This window comes from Aulostomus chinensis, chromosome 12 (assembly GCF_037954235.1).
Source record: "Aulostomus chinensis isolate RoL2024-O1b breed Wild chromosome 12, RoL_Achi_v1.0, whole genome shotgun sequence".
Lineage (NCBI taxonomy): Eukaryota > Metazoa > Chordata > Actinopteri > Syngnathiformes > Aulostomidae > Aulostomus > Aulostomus chinensis.
This window is the reverse complement of record NC_141331.1, coordinates 4,211,240-4,231,960: the sequence shown is the minus strand read 5'-3', so window position 1 is coordinate 4,231,960 and position 20,721 is coordinate 4,211,240. Positions and strand designations below refer to the sequence as shown.

At 43.8% G+C, this 20,721-nt stretch overlaps 1 protein-coding gene across 4 annotated transcripts in view; it reads left to right on the top strand.

Annotated features, from left to right (window-relative positions):
• Positions 1-20,267, top strand: part of hdac4 (histone deacetylase 4) — a 128,614-nt gene extending 108,347 nt beyond the window's left edge. For all 4 annotated transcript variants that reach the window (XM_086219720.1, XM_086219718.1, XM_086219719.1 and 1 more), the window contains 5 exons: positions 3,477-3,595; positions 4,236-4,369; positions 14,179-14,263; positions 14,366-14,507; positions 14,623-20,267. In XM_086219720.1, coding sequence (XP_086075846.1) covers positions 3,477-3,595; positions 4,236-4,369; positions 14,179-14,263; positions 14,366-14,507; positions 14,623-14,662 — 520 coding nt within the window. In that variant the 3' untranslated portion in view covers positions 14,663-20,267. The remainder of the gene's footprint in view (positions 1-3,476; positions 3,596-4,235; positions 4,370-14,178; positions 14,264-14,365; positions 14,508-14,622) is intronic.
• Positions 20,268-20,721: the final 454 nt, after the last annotated feature.

Genomic DNA, 20,721 nt, shown 5'->3' with positions numbered 1-20,721 from the left:
CAATTTTCTTTCTTTTAACTCCACGCCTTGACAGGGTCCCTTCTGTCCTTGCCTGCTTTCATTGCCGACTTTCATTTTCCTGCTTTTTTCTTATTCTAATGCTTCATTAAACTATAATCCTTAATCATCTTTACATGACGTTTTCTTTTGAGTTGTCGCCAGCTGTATGGTAGCACGCAGTGACGCACGCACTCTGAGTACTCTTTTGCTGTCTGAGACGACCAGAACGCTCATAATACCACCTCCCGCCTCTCAGTCAGACAGCTGTGTGTATGCATGAGTGTTGTGTTGTGGCGGGGGGGGTTGCGCAGCCAAGGGTTATAATTTGGTGGTGAAGAAGAGATGAAAAAATTGCCGTCCCCCCAAAGCTCAGGGCACACTGCATATCCACAGCCAGCAAACCATCAGCATGTTCCTGAGGTTGGCAAAGTACAGGGGACCCACGGTAGAACCCTGTGGTACTCAAACCTCACCAAAACACTGCTCGCCCAAATATCCCAGACCCCCCCAAAAAAAATCCTGTGCAGAACCTTAGGAGCAGCAAATCTGAAAGAACCACTTGTTTTGCCATCTGGGAGCTATTTATGAACTAACTGTAAATCATGCTCAACAAGATAGCAATGAAATATTATAGGTTTATAAAAACTCTATTGGGCTTTTGGTGTGCCAGCTCTATTATTACAGACCAGTGCAGTCATTCATAAATCCTTACATTTATAGATGCTGTCAACAAATAACTGGTTCACATTTAGTCGTTAATCAATAAAAACAAGGCACTATCTTTGCGTCTTCCATATTTATATTCATTCATTTATTTTTTATAAAAATTAATGTGAAATTTAGAGTAGTTTTTAATTTCAGTTTTATTTTTCTGGTGCAAGGTTGTTGTTTTTTTTTTCAAGATACAGAGCACACGATGAGGACAAAATACGTCAAAAAGCACCTACACAGCGGCGCACACCTTCGCCAAAGCCATCTCAGCCAAACGCGATGTAAAAAAGAAGATGCTGGGTTGTTTTGTTTTTTTTGCCATGTTAAATTTATCTGCTCCAGAATTTATCGAGCTCTTCCTCGGCACACGCTGCAACCCTTCGCCAAGTCTGGTGAAATTTGGCCGCATACTTTTTTTGTAATTCTGCTGACAAAGGTCTTAAGAAATATGATCTCCTTGGCAGAGGCTAAATAAAAAAGGGAAAAACAGGACCAGCAATAACAATAAAAGTGAGGACAATTTTAGATTTTCTTATTGTACGCGTGTCGAGGAATGCGTGATAATATCATATCTATATCTATATATATATATATATATATATACATATGATATCATATATAGCATGTCATCGGCAGATATTTATCTTTCATAGTCATTCATTCATATTATTCATATCGGCCTCTGTTTTGGTCAAATCTCAACGACGAACAACGATAAATACATGTTTTATGGGGCAAATTTTTGGGGAATAAAGTAAAATATTAAAACCATACTAGTTAAATGTACTGTTTTTGGTTAGCACAAAATGTAAATATCATTAACTTTTTTTATATGAATACTGACATGCATAAAAACTGTCTGCCGGGCAAAATTGGTTACAAATATCTGCAAAAAATCCAATATTTGTGTATTTCAGTCCGGGTGTGTGTGTGTGTGGGGGGGGGGTTCTGTATAAAAGAGAGAAGGGGGCTGGAGAACGTGAGAGGCCGGTATTCACCAAAGGAAGGAAAATCAATATTATAACCATTATGCTCTTGGAAAGCATCACTTGTTGGTCTCCAAAGACAAAGAGTTGCCGGGGTGAATCCAGGGCGGGTTCGGTCAGGCGAGGATCGTATCTATTTATTTTTGTTTATCCTCCTTGTAATATTATTTATATACATGTTGGCTTTCCTTTTTTAGCTATTTTCCCAACTCCCTTGATTTCTTGCTCAGTTTCCATGATAAACACAGAGTCTATGGGTTTTTTTTTTCTTCTTCTTCATACAAATAAATAAAGCTCACTGGCGAATTGATTTTTCCAGCGACATTGACTCATTACGCAGAATACCGCTGTTGATTGCAGTTCTGCGAATGACACATTTAACCAAGCGCTCCCTCCCCACCAGCTGTGTGTTCGATGAAGGTTGTACACAAACATTCTCATTCACCACACCCATCCAGTTTTAGAAGTATCTCCCATACTTGATGTACGTACACACATGCAATTATAACTATCCTTCTATTTCTTCTTTTCACTGGTGGATCTTGTATTGCTTCCTCAGAATCGGTTCTTCGAGAAGTGCTTGTGGTCGCCTTCACTGCCGCACACATACAAACTCGTTAGGTGGATGTTTACTTTGAAACCCACAAAAGAAAGAGCGAACCTATATGTAGAGCTGTTGCTGTTAATCCTCAGTTCTTCAGTTACTGTACCTCTGGAATCCCCCTGTATGCTCAGCTGTTTCACGTTCTTTCAGAGTTATATATAACAGAAATATGGCAGAAATACAAACTGAGTTTTCGGACGGTTTTATCCTTGTCGGATAAGCTCGTCCTAAAATTTTCCTCGAGTACACAGCTCATCATTTACTGATATTAGCTCTGTGGTTCAGATTTTGCTTTGCTATTGGTTGAGTTGAGTGTCTTATCTGAGGCAATTCTTTGTATTTTGGTGTATTTCATGAGCCAGTTGCCAAATAATTTCGGGGAGCGAATAAAAATCCCTGGCCTTGTTGAGAAAGATACCACACCATAGTATTCCGTACCGTTCCGTACTATTCCGTACTGTAACAAACACCGAAAAACTATCGCACAATCCCAGCAGCCTCGAGCCGCGTTATTAAAATCTTGGTGGAGGTGGGAACACAGGAGTTTTTAAAACAGCTGAGTTTACAGATGTGACACTACAAGTTAGGAGAAAGAATTCTGCTCAGCCTTTTGGACAAGAACCAAGCTCAGGTTTCTATGATTCTGTCGTGATGCTTCCAGGGATGGTTCTGATTTATTGATGCGGGGTTGTCTGAGTCTAACTTTAAGGAAATGTGGGTCAGCGCATCTTTTGTGCAGGGAAGCCAAAAGCTGCAGCAGCTGGGATGTGGATGGGGGTCTGCAGGAAGATTGCATTTCAGTGCACCTAAAGAAGTGCCCTCCTGAAATAATGGGCGTGTGTGACACATTTGTAACACTCTACCACTTTACTTTTGCCATCAGTTAGCTTTGGTTACGTAGAACTTCATTTCTATTCTTACCCATCCAGACAGCCAGAGTGCTTTGTTCATTTAGCTGGATAGAATACGATTTTTCTACGAACCCCGTCCATAACCGCACAATGCTGAGCTTCAGAGTGCCCAAACCTTGCTCAGAAGTTTCTAAGATTTGATTAAAAATGGACTCATTTGTCTACATTGCCCCTCAGGTTGTTACAGTCACATATAATTGATAAACACTTTTGTCAGATAGCTTCTTTTTTTTTTTTTTTTTCCATCTCCTGTGGTTTCTCTAGGACGGTGGTGATGCCAATTGCCAACGAGTTCGCCCCAGATGTGGTCCTGGTATCGTCAGGCTTTGACGCCGTCGACGGACACGCTCCGCCCCTGGGAGGATACAAACTGACAGCCAAATGTAAGTACTGGCCGCAGCTACTCAAACCAATCAGTCTGTTTTGATGAATATTCCCAAAATAATTTCCACACACATTTTTTTTTACTACATTCCGAATATACTCATGGCATCCACATGTTCTACTTATGCCATTGAACGCTGTATTTTAAAGGCACACAATTATTTTGTACCGCTGACTTTTGTATTCAGATCAAGACCTTGGCGTGCAGGCGGAGAGCTTTTCTAAAACTACCCGGCCAATTTCAAATAGGATGGTTTAAAGAGGATTGCTGGAAGAGAGGACAGGGTTACAATTCAGGGGGGAAGAAAGTATAGCTGAATACATATATCAAAATTCCCCTCCTGAACGGAAAAGTTCAAAGGCTTTGACCAAGCCTAAACGCAAAGCTGCAATTATTAAAATTAAACCTGGCTCGTATTATGGCTTGTTTTTTGCCCCCCAGTAAATCCACAGTGCTCCCTGTTTCTCCCTTCCCCTCCGATGCAGTCACCCTTTTATTCATCCGTGCTCAAACCTCTTTTTCTCTCTTTTCTTTGATCAATATCCAAAAAGGAAGTCAGAGCTTCAACAGCGGCGCGCCCCCATCTCATTCTTCTTCCCCTCCCTCCTTCTCTTTGCTGTCATTTCCTGTATGTCCAGGCTTTGGTTACCTGACCAGGCAGCTGATGGGTCTGGCAGGCGGTCGGTTGGTGCTCGCCCTGGAGGGGGGTCATGACCTCACAGCCATATGCGATGCCTCTGAAGCCTGCGTCTCCGCTCTGCTTGGCAATGAGGTAAGAGCCAAGAGGAGGAGGAATTCGTTATTGTTAAAATATCCTGATCAGATATCATCAAAATATCTTCAGCAAGGCATTAAGATTCAACAAATTTATTAGGAATCACAGACTAAACCCCTGTCTGGTGCAACAGACTCTTGAATGCGCAATAAAAATCATAGCAATTCCGAGAAGGGGAGAGCCAACCCGGGATGAATGCTAATCAAACACACGAGGATCACGCTTGCTTCCTCTGCTACTTATGGTATGTGTTGCTGCGATTACATCTGTTTGTGGAGACACACTGAAAGTAAGAAGAACAAATGGTTTGCTTTTCAAAAATACACAGCAAGTACCTCATACTGAAAATATGATCAGATTAGTCCCAGTTGCATCAATTAGCATGTTAATGTTGGATTGCTTTTATGAACCTGTAAATGCAGAGTTCATGCTCCAGGCAGCTGTGCTGTGCTGTAGGTCAAGATTTGTATGCTAATGTTGAAGTCTATTCATGTAATTTCGATGTTGAATTTACAAGTGAACGTGCTTCAAAGCATCTGGTTAATGTTGCAGGTTGAACTTGATTCCAGTTTGTTTTTCTTTTTTCTGGCTCCATTTCCCAGTGTGACTTGGCTTGAGTCTGTCAGCCTTAGAGAAGGGACATCCGCCATGAAAACCACCAGGACATTTAATATTTCTTTTTTTTCAGTGTCACAAGTGATATCACTTTGTTGTCTTAATAGCTGTGCAAAGACAAACGTTGATCCAAAAAGTAATTCCGACCCGCATGAAATCCGCCTCCTCAGATCCAGCTGATTATTTTGCAACCTCTCTGACAATGACACTTTTTTTTTTTTCCCCAAGTCCATCTTTTCTTCACTCATAGAGGAAGTCAACACCAAACACAAGACGCATACACAGAAACACGTCAGAGAGGATTTCCAGGCAGAAGGTTAATTGTGGGAGTGTGTAGGTTGGGCTGTGGAACTGAACAAACATCGGAGCTGTGTGATTCATGGCACACAACAGAATAGCAGCCCGCCCCCTCTTTTCTTCCAGCTAATGGAGAGGCTGGAGTACTTTCTTGGACCGGTCTCTCTTTCTCCCTCCAGATCATGCGTCCAAGATAACTTCTTTTATTGTGAAAAGACTACTGGATTGTGGTACAGAACCAAGTTGGTAGAGCTGAAGTAGGAAAAAGGAGGGTGTCAGTTTTAGCTGTTTTGTGTAAAAGATGGAGGACCAGCACACTTGTCTGGTTCCGCGTGGATCTCGTGCTCTGTATCTGCTGCACTCTTTCAGCTTTCCCTCCATGTCTGGCATGGGAGCGTGTCAACAAAGTCCACTCGGGATATTCGTGTTCCAGTTAAAATCTGACCACAATTGAACACGACAAACATACGGTTTTACAGTTTCAGTTGTTTCCTCGTTGAGCAGCTGAGGCGTGGGATGTCGCGGCGTCTAGCCGTGAAGCACCAGCTGGCAGCTCCTTCTTCATGAGTGTCAGAGAACTTCCGGTGGTCTGCAGGATAATTTGCTTGCCACTTTAAAGTTGTCAGAATTTGGCATCCGAAACTTCTCACAAACCAAACCAGCAGCCACACACCATTCAGACTTAGAATAAAAGAATATTATGTCCTACGTGAGGTTCGCCCCACAGTTCAAACTCTGGAATGTCCATTGTCCAAAATCTGATCGGGGCGCCGTGTCTCAGGTTTATCCCCGTTCACCTCAACCATCCAAAACTGTTGATGGTAACGATTTGGATTGGCATATTTTCATGTAACTTTGCTGTGTCTCAAACGGGACAAAACAATTCAGTATCTGATTTCTTTCCTTTCAACTGCTGTAGCACCGAAGACATCGTATTTTGTCTGACCTGGGCTACTTTAGATCTGTGGGAGACGGCCCACTGCCTGTGTGTGTCTGTGTAGTCATCAACCAAATGAACAAAAACAGAGGAAATATTAGTTTCAGCTGATCATTCACCACTAAAAAGTGAGTAAATATTGTATTCCATTACTGCCAATAATGCCTCCTAGACTCCAATCATTGGACCTTTAATGGGATGTTATACCTTTGAAATGTGATTAAAGTTTCGCCGTTGTGTTTGAGCATAGCGCAGTTTTCACTGTTCGGTTCAGGGTGATTCCTGTGTCGGGTATAAAGGTGTGACCATGTGAAGCTCCGGATGATTCGCAAATCTGACTCTGACATACAAAATGAGCGAGTAAAAAGAGAAAATCGCACTTGGCGTGTACCTCGGCCTTATTTATTTTTTTCAGCCGTGCAAGCTAGACGTTAACACCAAGAAAGTGTTGCAAGTCAAGAGTGAATATCCAGACTGCCACTCTGGTTCATTATTTTGAGAGGGCGACCTGTCTCAAGTGTTGTTACAGGCTCAGCCCTAAGCGCCACTCTGAGTGTTGGCTGTGATTGGAATAGCTACTGTACCTGCTAAAGCCATTACCCTCTACTCAGTGAGACGTTCACAACACTTTTCTGATGCATTCGAATCTGGATTTTGTAGGATTTTTACAACACTGTCTTGGACGTAAAATGTGTCTTGTTGTTTCATTGCATGATGTGGAAAAACAATATAGTTATTGTGAAATGAATTACAGTCTTTGGCAAAAGTTTTGAAACAGTTTAAAAAACTTGTTCTCGCTGGTTTCTTTGTTTGACATGGCTTGAAATCAACCCTTGCAAAGGTCACAGCACAAGAATACAACAGATAGCGTTGACACATAATTACCAAAAGAAAATATTGATTTTTTTTTCCCCCCTTGACATTTCACTAAGCCCGTACTCTGTATTTTAATGTTCTGAATCTGCACCTGCCATGTAGAACGTGGCATCTCTGCATCCGCCAGCCGTCTTGTTCCAACCCTGCAGACAGCTCGAGTTATAAATGAGTTCTTGGAATTGTATAAGAAAAGAAAAAAAAAAAAAGCCATGGCCTTTCTCCATGTGGATCTTGGAGCTCGAGTAAAACAAACAGAACAATAACGTAGGACCACATTAATACAACTTCTGTGAGAAAGAAACCAGGCTGCAATCTTCTGGAGGATGAAGGTTCTGACCAACAGTCAAAGATTTTGGTTCTTTGAAGTGAGATTGGATGGACGGGTTGAAGCATGATAGTCACTTTTGGACCAAGTAGTTAAAGGAAATAGCCACCAGGGACCTCCCCAAGAGCTTTTTTATTGTGCGTTTGGGTCGTCCGCAGTCCCATTTTTATGAACATAATATCTCTGGAACGCCTCCAGCAAATTTCTCCAAATTTGCCACAACATCCTCAAGGATTTACAGGAAAGATTTTGGTGGTCAAAGGTCAACTCAAATGAACACGTTACCTCAGGAATGCATGGGCGAAATATCTTCAAATTTAGTACAAGCTTTCACTGGGACTCAAGGATGACCTGAAAACATTTTAAGGGTCAAAGGTTAAGGTCTCCATAACAGGCACACATACAGCTGAGATGCAGTATTTCCAGTGTCTCTTTGTATCCGCACTAAATCCGCCTTTATTCAACCAATCCACAAAAACTAGCTCCATGTGAAGTTCCTATTGTGCTGAGAAAGTACCAACCCTGATGTCAGGACTGAAAAATGTTCCCCAATACAGCGTTTCAAGAACTAAAATGTGTACTCGTATCTGCAACTTGGACAACAAAAAGTTCCCTCCAACATTTAGAAGAGCTGTGAAAAAGTTCCTCCAGTCTGAAAACGCCTCACGAAGCGAGCCAGCAATCTCATGAACCCTACGGAGTCTTTCTCTCAAGAGGAAAGCACTGTTAAGTGTCAGGGACATTCTACTGGAGCAGGTTTTGAGAGTGTGGAAATGCTGCAGCCTTAATCTAATAATTTAACCTGCAGTGTGACTCAAAGCTACATAAACACTGTAATTACAGCTGGTAAGGATTCAGGAATTCAAGGACACTTCAGCAGGGTGGATGCTTTTTTGCTGTCACGGAGGTTTGTACCGAGGACTTCCCGTTTGAAGGACACTCTCGTTACTCTCAGCACTGCCCTGCTGCAAAAAGAATGAATTGGATCAGGGTGTCTGCTTCTTAGGTTTCAGCAGCCTGTGGAGCTCCAGACCCAGCAGGGGTTTGAAGGAGGTCACTGGATGAGTGCCACAGGGAGCTGAAAATTCGAAAATAGGCAGGAGGCAGCGAGCGTCAATTGCCTCAGCCCTGCAGGATGCCGCTCTCACCCGATCACCCGAGGCCCCATCAGTGGTACACATCTGAAAATGGTTACCCTCACGCCTCTTCCAGCAGGGTCGGCCTGGGCCTAGGGATCAGATAATAGAGGGAAATGGAGTAATCATTTGAAGTCGAGAGGGAGGAAACCATTGTTATAAAGCAGCTGCACACAGTACAGCATCTATACAGGTCTTCAAAGTCTGGAAAGGTATGGAAAGAATTTCAATCATATTGAAGCTGTTATAAAAGCTTAATAGTTTGGACATTAAAAAAAAAAATTCATGTAATTTACTCTTTACCTTTGTGTTCACATGAATTTTTTTTAAAAAAAGCATGGTGCCGAACAGTCACCCACCCCTAGCAAGGTTTCTCTGCCATGGGTCAGTCTCAAAATGGACAATTTCCCAGGTTTTATTGCTGAATGTTTTTGAAAAAGGTTTTAAAAAAAGAAAAAGAAAAATCCTGCATTGCAGAGTCGAACCAGGTCAAAGTCTTGCACGAGCAACATAGAGAACTCCATCAATCTTCCCTCAGTCGATTGATAACACCGGTCTTTTATCAGGACATGATTCATCGGCCCTGCTGGACTGCTGCTCTCTCCACCATAAAAAGTCATTCGCTATGTCTCTGATTTGTGTCTGTATGTGGGATAATTATTGTTGAACATATCGGTAATGCCTTGGTCAGATGTTAGGAGTGTGGAGTTTGTAAGCAGCCATTCCATCTCCAGACTCTGGTGGGCAGAGACCTCTGGTGTCTGGTATCGCAGGACTAAGAGGGTGTCATGTCTTACATTGGGGGAACCTTGGATAAAAAACTTTTGAGATGTAAAATGACAGCAGCCTAAAGAGATGCTTTGCGTAAAGGATTTGATCATCAGTCGGCTCCTGGGCAACTCGTGATGTCAGCCGTTTGAACGCGGACGAATGATTCAGTCCTATGGACCTCTGAGTGCTGATAGCACAGAAGAAAGGAGGTTAAAATGTTCCTGATCAGATCAGAAGGGCAGGAAGCAAGTGCCTTTATCATAATCTCAGTGAAAGTCTCGGTAATAGACCTGGAATGTAGCTGGAAACCATCAGTGGAGGATTGAACTGAAGGGGGGGGGGCAGGTATGTGTTGTTTTGTGGTAGTTCTTGTTTGTTTGTTGTTGCTAACAGAATATAATAATGGTTGGGAATGGCGGATGAATCAGATGAAATAGAACAGTTAATTTAGAGGCAGTGTAGCCTCACCAACCTGGTTGAACAGCACGCAGATCTGCTCAAAGCGTCCAGGATTAATTTGGAACTTGTGTGGTTTCCACTTTTTTTTTTTTTTTCTCAAGAGGATAAATTGTAGATTGTGCGTGTGTCTGTGTGTGTTGGACGAGAGTGAATGGAGCAAATAAGCAGGCTCAGCCATGGGACCACAGCTGGATTAGCTGGTCAGCTGTGCTTTTATTTATGAGGTTTCAAACTGCCTGAGGGTTTGTATGGTCTGGAGGTATCCAGAGCCCAAGACGTCACCGTAGACATATCTGATCTAAGAATGGCATATAGCTTTAACCAACCTGCTCTATATGCCAGAAAGTCCAAAATAAACGTTACAAATACAAATCCTTTGAGAAGAATAATTTTGTTTATTTTAATCGCTAATGCTTTTATTGCATGGGAGGTACAGGAACAGATTTCTGCAGCTGTTAGATCGGCGACTACACATCCTAAAGGTGCTCCGTATATCGTCTTTACACTGCCTGTGTAACCAGCGTTTTACTACTTGCCAGTGTGAGAAATATATTTCTCCTTTTATTGGCAGGTTAAGACAAGCTATGCTATAATGAGCGTTAGGTTTCCTTTGAAAGCAGCTCGAATTATCTGGGAAAGAGAGGGATGAAAATTGCTGAATGGACTTTACAGGCTGTTTTATTCACCCCCACCAATGTAGTGCGTAATCGTGAAGTCTTTCTTGTTAAATAGCTCATGAATGATGTATTGGCGACTGCACTAGTCAACTCTGAACTCAGGACTAATTGATGATTGCTCGCAAACAGATGTTGGCCCAGTTAGAAGCACGGTTGTTAGCAATTATTTGATAAACAACAGGCTAATATGCTAATTGTTACCGGCTGTCAAAGGGTTTTTTGGTGTGTTTACACTTGAGTTACAGTAAGACGCTCAAATTCACCTGTCCCCTTGGGCCTGACTATTCACCATCATCACAGGCGAACCTGCATCCCTTTGCGGAAAAGGTCACATGGTTTGCACAATACACGTCATTACCTTGTTCAGTTAGCATAACATAATCAACTGGTTTAGGTGACCGCCAACATATGCGCATGGACACAACAGTAAACAATGGATGCCTTGTGCCGTTTTTCTTTTGCTGAACAAGTGGAATCCCTCCTCTTTCCACTGTTTTTGTTTCAGCCTCCCTCTGGAATGTTTTCACCGGGGCACATTCCTCACTCTTGGCTCGTGGCTTTCCATACTGTCTCAGTTTTGTTGGCCAGGACCTCCTTCTCTGGAAGGCGGTATCACAGAGAGAGCGTAGCTAGGTATAGTCACACAGAGAGGGATGCTAAAGCGTCCTTCAAGGATACTTCTATCTCCTGCTCTCTTACCTTCATTCATCTGATTGTATGAAGATGCTGAGTCCAGTCTCAGCTGCTTCCAGAAGCTCAAATAAACACACATGTTGCTATGGATGGTGTAGCAGATGCATGTATGCTTGCCTATAGTGCACATGGATGTGTGTTTGCCATACCTGCCAGGTGGAGGCCCCTGGAGTCCCCTGACAAGAGCCATTAAAGTTTATAAGCGTGAGGCCCAGCTGTCAATCAAGCAGACAAGCTGCCCCCATCCAGCCCCACTGTGAGGTGAACCCCATGAAACCCCGGAGAACCCCTGACCCTGCTCTGACAGGGAGCTGGGTTACTGCAGGACTGGCTGGAGTTATAGTGGGTAGTCGGGGGCTGCTGCCTGAAGGTTATGATGTCGGTTTTGACTGAGAGATTGATGGTTTATGTCCCCAGACAAGCTGGGAAAATTTCCTCTCCTTCAACCCACAATCATGGTAGTCTCATAGGACGGAACTTCAAAGTGTTCCAGTAGATCAGAACCACGGCTGACAGCTCAGGGAACCTCCCAGGTGTGTGCCTCTGCTCAGGGCTCAACAGCAAGTGCCTGGGGCAAGTAAAAGGCTGTGCTTGTTCCAATAAATCTTTAACAATGTTTTGTTAAAATCTTGTATATGGCTGAACTGTGTATGGTCAGTGTTGGAGCACTCTGTCACAGGGCTGATCAGCGTACCTGTAAGTTGATCAAATGCGCATCTACAATTTTCTCTAGTGATCCTAGTAATAGGTCATGCCATGCAGTTGTCACCGCTGTGGGCTTGTTGCTCTACAGTCGCAAGGAAAACTGTTGGACGAATAAATACAGGATGTCTCAAGCAAAGTGGACTTGCAGAGGCTGACTAGTAGCTGGAGGCTAACCCATTAGCATGAGAATGAAGAGGCTGCTTTTTTATGCGATTGAAAACCATGCAGCCAAAAGTCCTTCTGGTCTGAGGGTAACTTGAGAAAAGTTTATATTTATGTTTGTTGCCGTGGTGAGACTGTGTGTTTTGCTCACTAGAGGGGCGTTCCTATCTCCTCTCTGTGACTCCATATCAGAGTCATTATTCAAGTTTTCTGTACGTCCTGCTCTGGTTGATGCAGTATCTCTGGAAAGGCTCGATGGAATTTCTCCACATTCGCCACAAATGTCCACTGGTTCCCTACCATGACCTGGAGAGATTTTGGCAGTCAAATGCCACTGTCAACTCAGATGAAAACGAGCTCTCAGGAACGCCTGGAGGAACAGTCTTCAAATGTCGTTCAGACATCCACTGCTTCTCAAGGATGACCTGTAAAATGAGACATCAGAGATCTCTGTGACAGTCACACATCCTGGTCCTAACAGCGGTTGACTCTGAGTAGCGAATACTCAAATAAATTTGGACTGTCGTGTTACTTTTGCTCAACACCATCTGTAGTTTGTCATGGCGTGCTAGCAAACCGTTTGATAAAACCGACATTACAGTCTCAAGTTGACATAAGTGCTCTGGATTAGTTAAATACCAAGTAACTAAATGTTGTGTATATGCAAGTGTGTGTGTACTCATGCACCTCTGCTCGTTCCTGTGTGCATGATGTAGAGTGTCGTGACACAGCAGGATTAAAGTATCCCTCTCCCTGGACTGCCTGGACGGCCCCTACGGACCCCTCCCACACAATATTTGTTCTAAAACTTCCATTCCTGGCTAAGACTGACCGACAGTGACATTTTCCTCTTCCCTTTGGCATTCGCTGCCTTGCTCCCAAATATCAAGACAAACCTTTTTTTCCTCTTCTTCTGTTGTTGTTTTTTTTTAACTTCTGTTGTGGTTATGAGTGAGCAGGAAAGGGGATGCATGAATGTAGAACTGAATGGGCCTTTTTGACAAAATGGGATGAGAATGTGTCGTATGTGCAGTCGGCCAAAGGGGAAATTAAATCATTCCGAGTTGGGAAGGCACATTGGGGAAAAGCCCAGTTTCCTCTGAACTGCAGTTTGGAGGGTTTGATAGGCTTAGCTGTGCTCCCTGAGGTGCGCCTGTGGATGTGTGCGCATTCGTGAGTATGCATGCGTGTGTTCGTATGAGCGGGCCGTTTCCATGTGTATGTATCCTCAGGGTGGGACACAGTACAAAGTGCACATTGTAGTTTTTGTCAGAGAGTAGCAGGGCTCTAGGCAAGTGGGCGGAGGTGTGTGACTGCAGCCCAGTTTTCTATTGTGTCAGCTAACTTGAGCCTGTTCTCCACCTCTTGAAGTAATTTTACACAGAACTGTGGTGAGTGACCAGGAGGGAAGTGCTTTAGTTCAAGTGAGGTGACTCGTGGAAGCGGTCTGTCGATCAGACTGTACAGGAAACACCACCATGAGACATTTGATGCACTTCTTCAATAGTTCAGGTCCACCTGACCCTGCAGCGGTTAAAAAACTAAGACGTGGCTGATGGCCAGCAGGGGCAAGACCCATTCACAGTGATGGAGCAGTTATTTAATGAGTTTGTCACAGTGTCTGCTTGTTATTAAAGTTGGTTGTTTTTTTTGTTTTTTGTTTTTTGCACCTTGACTTTGACTAAAAGCTTTAAGTCACAGCTGTAAGTTTAGTTTACTTCAACGAGTAAATACACATTTTTCATCAGGTGTACATTTACCACTTTTAAATTTATTCCTGGGTTTTGCAGACAGTTTCGAACTTCAGTTTTTTGTGAGCAACCTGGATTTAAAGACTCACATTTGTGTTTTTAAGTTTTGGCCTTAAAAATTCCTCCAGAAGGGTGGTTCAACTTGTCTGAATGAGGGTAGGTGAGAGGGTAGTTACCCCACCCAGGTCTTGAACCCAGGTCTATGGGGTACTAACCAGGCTGACTAACACCAGGATCATATACAACCGTGGTGATGGTACAAATTGCAATACTAAAGAACTAAAATATAAACTGGTGAGACGATTGTCCTGGCAGGAGGGAAGCTTGACTGTCGAACATTCAGCAACTGTCGTTTTACTGAAGCTGCTGGTCGTTTTATTTTTTTAATTGTGTACCTTTCAGTTGGACCCCATCCCAGACAAGGTGCTGCAGCAGAGACCCAACGCTAACGCTGTCCACTCGATGGAGAAAGTTCTTGAAGCTCACGGTGAGTGAAGCACCGCACCAGCCTGCGTAGTACGCATGGAGTGTATTTGACATTGTGTCATTTTGGGAGCAGTACTCAGGATGTTGTCCTCCTGCTGTGCAGGTAAATACTGGCGTTCACTGCAGCGCTCCGCCTCCACTCTTGGATGCTCTTTGAGTGAAGCCCTCAAACACGATGCAGAGGAAGCTGAAACCGTCTCTGCCATGGCGTCCTTATCTGTCGCCAATAAGCACATTGGAAAGAAGTACGTGATGATCGCTGTTCTAGTGACAGTAGATTCGTCGAGATCCGGGGAGCTCCCACCTCACGCTTGTTCTGAGCAAACAGTATTTCATTGTTGTTTCTCATCTTTCCTCTAGGGCTGAAGAGGAACCGATGGAGGAGGACGTTCCCATGTAAAGAGACAGCGTTCTCGGCATTTGACCACTCAGACCAGTCCTCATCTTTGACCTCGTCCAGCCAAATCTCTGTTCCCCGTTTCAACGCCGCTCCCACGTCTCTCCTGGTGCCGTCTCTCCTATTACAGTGGGGAGCTGACAAATGTGGCGCAGAGCAGAAACCCTGAAGGCGAGCAATGCATTCACTGATCGGCGGTGCACAGACTGATCAGTATTCGTGTGTTGCATTGACACCTTGGATATACGAGTGCAGACTCAACCATTCCACAGTTACAACCTTGAGTGCCAGTACTTTTAAAACACAAGTTTGTTCAATGCCAGTCGAAACCATACAGACAATCTGCTGTTGTCTGCTTTTCTTACTCTTCTTTGTCTGAGCTCTTCTCACCGAAAACCACCGGAGCTGATGTGATTGTGAGTCCGCACTAAGGATGACGGGACCCCTCCTGTTCTTGTCCTGGATGGAACTAAGCGGTCCGACTTGTTGCAGAAAGTCTGCAGGTGTTCGGATTCCAAAATGACTGACAGTATAAGACTGTGCCTTTTGTTGTTGCTGTTGTTTTTTTGTTGTTGTTTTTTTTTTTAAACATGGTGGATTTCCTGTTGAACTCTACTGAAAGAGCTTTGCCTTAAAAACAGGCTCGGGGAAGGGGGTCTCCTTTCCCTGACATCCCCCCCACACACACACACACACACACATTTCTTTCATGGCAAGACATCAGATGCCTGCATGTTGTTGGCACATAAACTGGAGGACTTTGGCATGATCACCTGTAATTCCCTGCATCCAGCTTACTGTTGCCCCTCCCCCCCTACCCATTCTTACACCCCCATCCCCCCACCCCCACCCCATCTGAAGCTCAGCTTGGCAGGTCATTTCCAGCCACAAGTTGGAGTTGGTGCAAGTTTAAAATGAAGTTGAAAGTTGGGATTAGTGTTATTTATCATGTAGGTACTGTATCAGCTTAGGGGGTAGTTTAGGAGCGTTCGCTGTATGAAGAATAGAATGCTGTTCGCGCTTTGTAGTATTGAGATGACATCAAGTTTCATCTGGAGATTACTGACAGTAACAAGAGTACTCATCAACCACTTTCCAGTTTTTACATCTGAATTAGCCGCAGACAAACGGAGGAGAGAGACCGTTTCAAATCCACTCATTTGGTGAAGAAGCTTGAGACAACTGTTTCCACAATAACAAGGATCGTACCACCTGTGAGTTTCCAGAGGGGTATTGCAGGGTCACACGAGCGCTCACATCTGCTCCCCAAATGGCAGGTGAGGCAGGTGTTTATACACAGTTAAGTACAGGTTTTTCTCTTGGTGAGAAGCTCCTCTTCTCTCTTGACCAGTGACACAGCCGGTGGTTCCTGTGTTTGAGTAGCTGCTGTAGCTCAGAGTTCTGAATTAGCTGACAGGCAGAAGACTTTCAGAATTGACCATTGTTTCAAATTTGCTACTTGCCCGACTGCGCAGCCCAGTTGTAGTAACCGTCGGGTGTCCGTTAGCCAGGTACATCCCCTTAGGGCAGATTTATTTTCCCTGTCATGTGACGATACAGCCCTCTAGAAAATGACAGAAACGTGCAAGCGGTGGAATGAGATTCTAAAAAACATGATATGAAATGAATCAGTCATATTGTTTATTTTGTACTGTAGTTATGAGATTTCTATAGAAGCCGCTTGTTATTCACAAGAACTGTGGTGGTGGCGAATACTGGTTTGGCCGTCGGCACGAAATCCAACTGGTTTCAGCTCCTACAGCGGACCGACCCACTGGGAATCAACCCAGATCTACGCCTGACATCACCAGACTTTTGCTGTTCGTACGACCGTGGTGCTGCGTGACAACACGACAGCTGCAGCTGAAAAACAAGACCTTTCAGGTCCACCTCATTTTTAACATCCGACTCGTCAGGTGAGAGGTGGGGCGGCCGGCGTAGCCAGCGGGCAGATTCACCCTCTCCACTGTAACCATCCCTCCAACTTGTGTTTGGCCTCTGGGCAGCTACTTCCTGTCCCCTGTGTGTGTGTGTGTGTGTGTGTGTGTGTGTGTGTGTGTGTGTGTGTGTAAAGAGGAAACGATGCTGTGGTGTTTATTGTTGTTTACTGTATATAGGACTTGGATCCCCTGAATATTCCTGCCACACACTTGTGTCGATGACCACGCTGATTCTCTTTCCTCTTCTTCTGTCTTTGGACTCCAGTGACTTTTGTTTTTTTTAAGTGTTGTCTTGTTGTTTTGTACGCTGCGTTCACTTTCCCTTCTCTCTGTTACATTGTACAGCTGACGTACTTCACTGCAGGTGAGGGTTCAGAACCTTTTTGGACATTAAATGACTTTTTTTCTAGATTGAGGGGTTTTGTGGGAGGGTCGGGATGCAAAATGTTTCTACTTTGTATACAATTGTGTATTTACTGTCTGTTCATAGTAGAGTTATATGAAAAGAAATAATTATATTATATATACACACATATGTACACACATTCATGGGTCTTACATACAGTAGGCCACTTGTAGGGTGTTACTGAAGGCGTTCGCTGTCCTTCGCTACAGTCGCTTGTGTTGAGTAGCATTTAGACTTCCTGTCTTTCGGCAACGATATCCAGGTTTTGGCTTTTCTTCATTCCACTGGTACCTGTTCGGTTCGCCGGCGCCCACCGCTCAGCTTCACATGTTTGTACTTTTCCTCGTTGGTTCTCTCCGGGTTTTATTGTAAGATATTTTTGAATGGCACCCATTTAGAAATGTGAGAAATCTGGATTCTACATTTCTCAAAAATGACCCTTGTGGCGACCTGGAAAAAAAGAAAAAGGAATGTGTGGATTCCTACCATTTTTCCATATGAAATAAGGACGGGGCCAAATTATTTCACATGATCATCACATTTTTGTTCCTATTATTTTGCCAAGTGTCCTAAATTAGCATTCCTCATGTGTAATTTCATTCGTTAGTAAAGTGATAATTGTGGGTCCTGGGGTGGCCTGGTTTTTAGTGGGACATTCCCATCTCCAAAAGTTCCCAGGTGTTCAATCCCTGCAGCAGACCACATTTCTTTCCATCTCTTCGGGACACAGACACCCTTCTTCTTCTGTACTGGGATCACATTTGAACTCTGTCTCGATTTCTTTTGAAAAGATGCTCGCTGCAGTTTGACCTCTGGTCTGCGATGATGTCACGTGTCCGAGTCACCTGCAGTTGTAAATCCTTTCCATGTGTCCGGCAAATGCTCCCTGTGTCGTCTTTCACTTTGTAAATTTCCAAGACCAAAGGATTGTGATCTTTGAAAACCAGTGGACATGAATCCAGGCCTGAGGGAAGTGCCGCGCTGCAACAGGCTGTTGAATTACATCACAAGATGTAATTATTTATAGAACGGCATCATTATCGTAACATATGATTTAAATTCAAAGCCACAAGTACGTGACTTTTGTGTGCATCCATTTTTCTGTCAGAGCCCCGATCACATCACGGTGCTCCGTCATGCACATTGGGGCTGCTTGTTGTTGTATGATCTGTTTTTGTGTCTTAATTTTGCAATCGCCCTTTTCTCGCTGCAGTTTGTGAGTCACACACGTCATGAACTGATTCGTGATGGATTTCCTGTTGTTTCCGAGGCGCTGTCTTAAGTCAAGTCGCTTCCATTTCGATTTCCCCAAATCACAACGGAAGCCACCGAATGGTGATTTCAAACAGACGTTGTAGAACCAACAGACCCAACATTTCCCCGTGAGCGAGAACTCCTGCAACATCGGTGATGAAAAACTGCAAAGAAGACCTGAGCTCTATGAGGGGGGGCCATCTGCCTCAACCCACTGGACCAGGAAGTAATGCATTTCAGTTAGAAGCACATGAGCCAGCATGGGGAGGGGTTTAGGGTTGTTGAGGGACGGTGAAGTTGCGGTAGTTGGAAAATCCTTACAGTGTTACTCCAAGTCACCGTGCTTCTCTAACCTTAACTGAGAGTTTTTGGTTCCTCAACTCAACCAAAACTGAACTGTCATAAAACTTTATTTCCCAGCAACGAATGTTGTTTTCAAGATGTCGTCGTTGCGGAACCAGGAATTCCTCGTATCCAGTACGACATTTAGTTCCAAGAATAAAATGTGGTTCAGGCCCAAAGACACTTTTAACGGAGATCCATGAATCTGACAGCCGTCACTTAGGACCAGGTCATGGAACAACAGATCCGGCTCTGTTATCACTCGAGCTGCAGGAAGGCTACAGTGAAAAATGTGGCAAAACTAAAACTGCACAACCTGTCTGTGTACAGGTAAAATAAGCTTGAGATTAAAAAACAAACGTGAAAAGTTTTCAATTTGAAAATCAACTTTTGGATTCCAAACAAACTTGAACTCTCAGGAAAAAAAGATTTGAAAAAGAAGGTTTTGAATCCCCATCCAAGTGTTAAGTTGCTTTGAGAGCCAAACTGTTGCACAAATGTTTAGTTTGATTGCACAATGAAGACACAAATGTTTTTGGGGTGTTAAAATGATAATCAGGCTCTCCTGAATTTCTCCTCTGCTGGGACACGCCGCCCTCTCTGTGTGCATGCGGACGCACTTGATGAGATGCTTTTCGGAAACCCATCCCAGAACATTCCCAGAACCGTTGCTCAGCAGTGCCAGTCTGGATCGCAGCAGCTGACTTTCTCTCTGCTGCTGAATTATTTGGTTTCTCAAATGGAGCCAAAACTAGCACAGTCTGGCTACGCTCGCCGCCTGACTTCACCCTTAGTCTTAACACCATGTCCACTAACAAAGGAGGGGAAAAAAGGAGCAACATTCCATTGTCTTATAGTTTCCACTGATTGTGAGGCAGCGTATCTGTGTGTTGTGAAGCCTTGCAGCCTGCAGGACGGAGAAGTGTCGGTTCATTTAGGCCGTCTGGTGCAACTCCATTCCTCCTCCTCCTCTCTCTCTCTCTCTCTCTCTCTCTCTCTCTCTCTCTCTGCATGATCCTCACGTCTGCATGCACTGCCTTCTACCTTCCCGTCGTCTCCTTCCTCCACCTCATATCAGCACTGAAGGATGTTAGTACTTTCACTGTATCCAAACTGTCTGATCTCCTGTATTGCTTCGTTTGTTTTTTGCTGTGGAGGAGTTTGGCTGTTTTCCATGTTGTGCTGTAGAATATGGAATCATCAAACCTGGAAGATCTATTTTACAAAAAAAAAAAAAAAAATTGGGGGGGGGAGTATCAAGCACTTGTTACACAGACGATGATTTTATTTTATGTAGTAATCAAATTGTTTTAGGATGACGCTTTTGTGAACTGCAAAAACTAGAATGGACCAACTTTTTTCGTACCAGGCGAGCTGTGACTTTGATGGGAAGATGTGGGGTTTTTTTGTTCCCGGTCATATCTGGACTAATCAAAGGGCTCCACCCAGACGCCTGGTCATCGCTACGGTCCTGGATTCCACTAAATAAACCAGTTAACACCATGACCACTGTGGTTCAAAGCAAGAAGTTCTAGGTTTACATTTGTGTTTTAAAAGAAAAAAACAAACTTTTTTTTACCAGTTATGTTTTTGACTTGTTCCACCATTGTCACAGAAATAGTACATTTTTCTCAGAAACCTTTGCTCTAACATGTTGACATCTACAATATAAAGTATTGTTTTGGAAAAACTGCAATGTCTGTCTTCTATGTTGATTCAGGCTTCACAGGAAGGAGCAGTTAATGTTCCGTTTTTAGGTTTCGCTGCAAATACGTGGTTGTGTCTAGAGGTGCACGGGGCAGGTGTGTTAAGGGGCGTGTCCAATCATTTCTGAGCAGTTTAGTGGTGAAGAGCCTGGCTGCGAGGTCCAGTGTGAGGTCAGAGGGGTTGGAAAATTCATATCTGGTGTGTTTTTGGTGTGAAATGAGTGCAACCCATCACACTTTCCCCTCCATTCAGATCCTCGCTGTATTGCATTTTTTTGCTGCCGTTGGCGCAACGAGTTTCTGGCCGCGTCTGTTTCAGAAACTCTTTGTTATTTTTTTCTGCTGGAGAGTCTCTTCAAGGTCCCCCAAACCGGGATACAGTTTTGTCTCAAAATCAACCACTGATTCATGTTT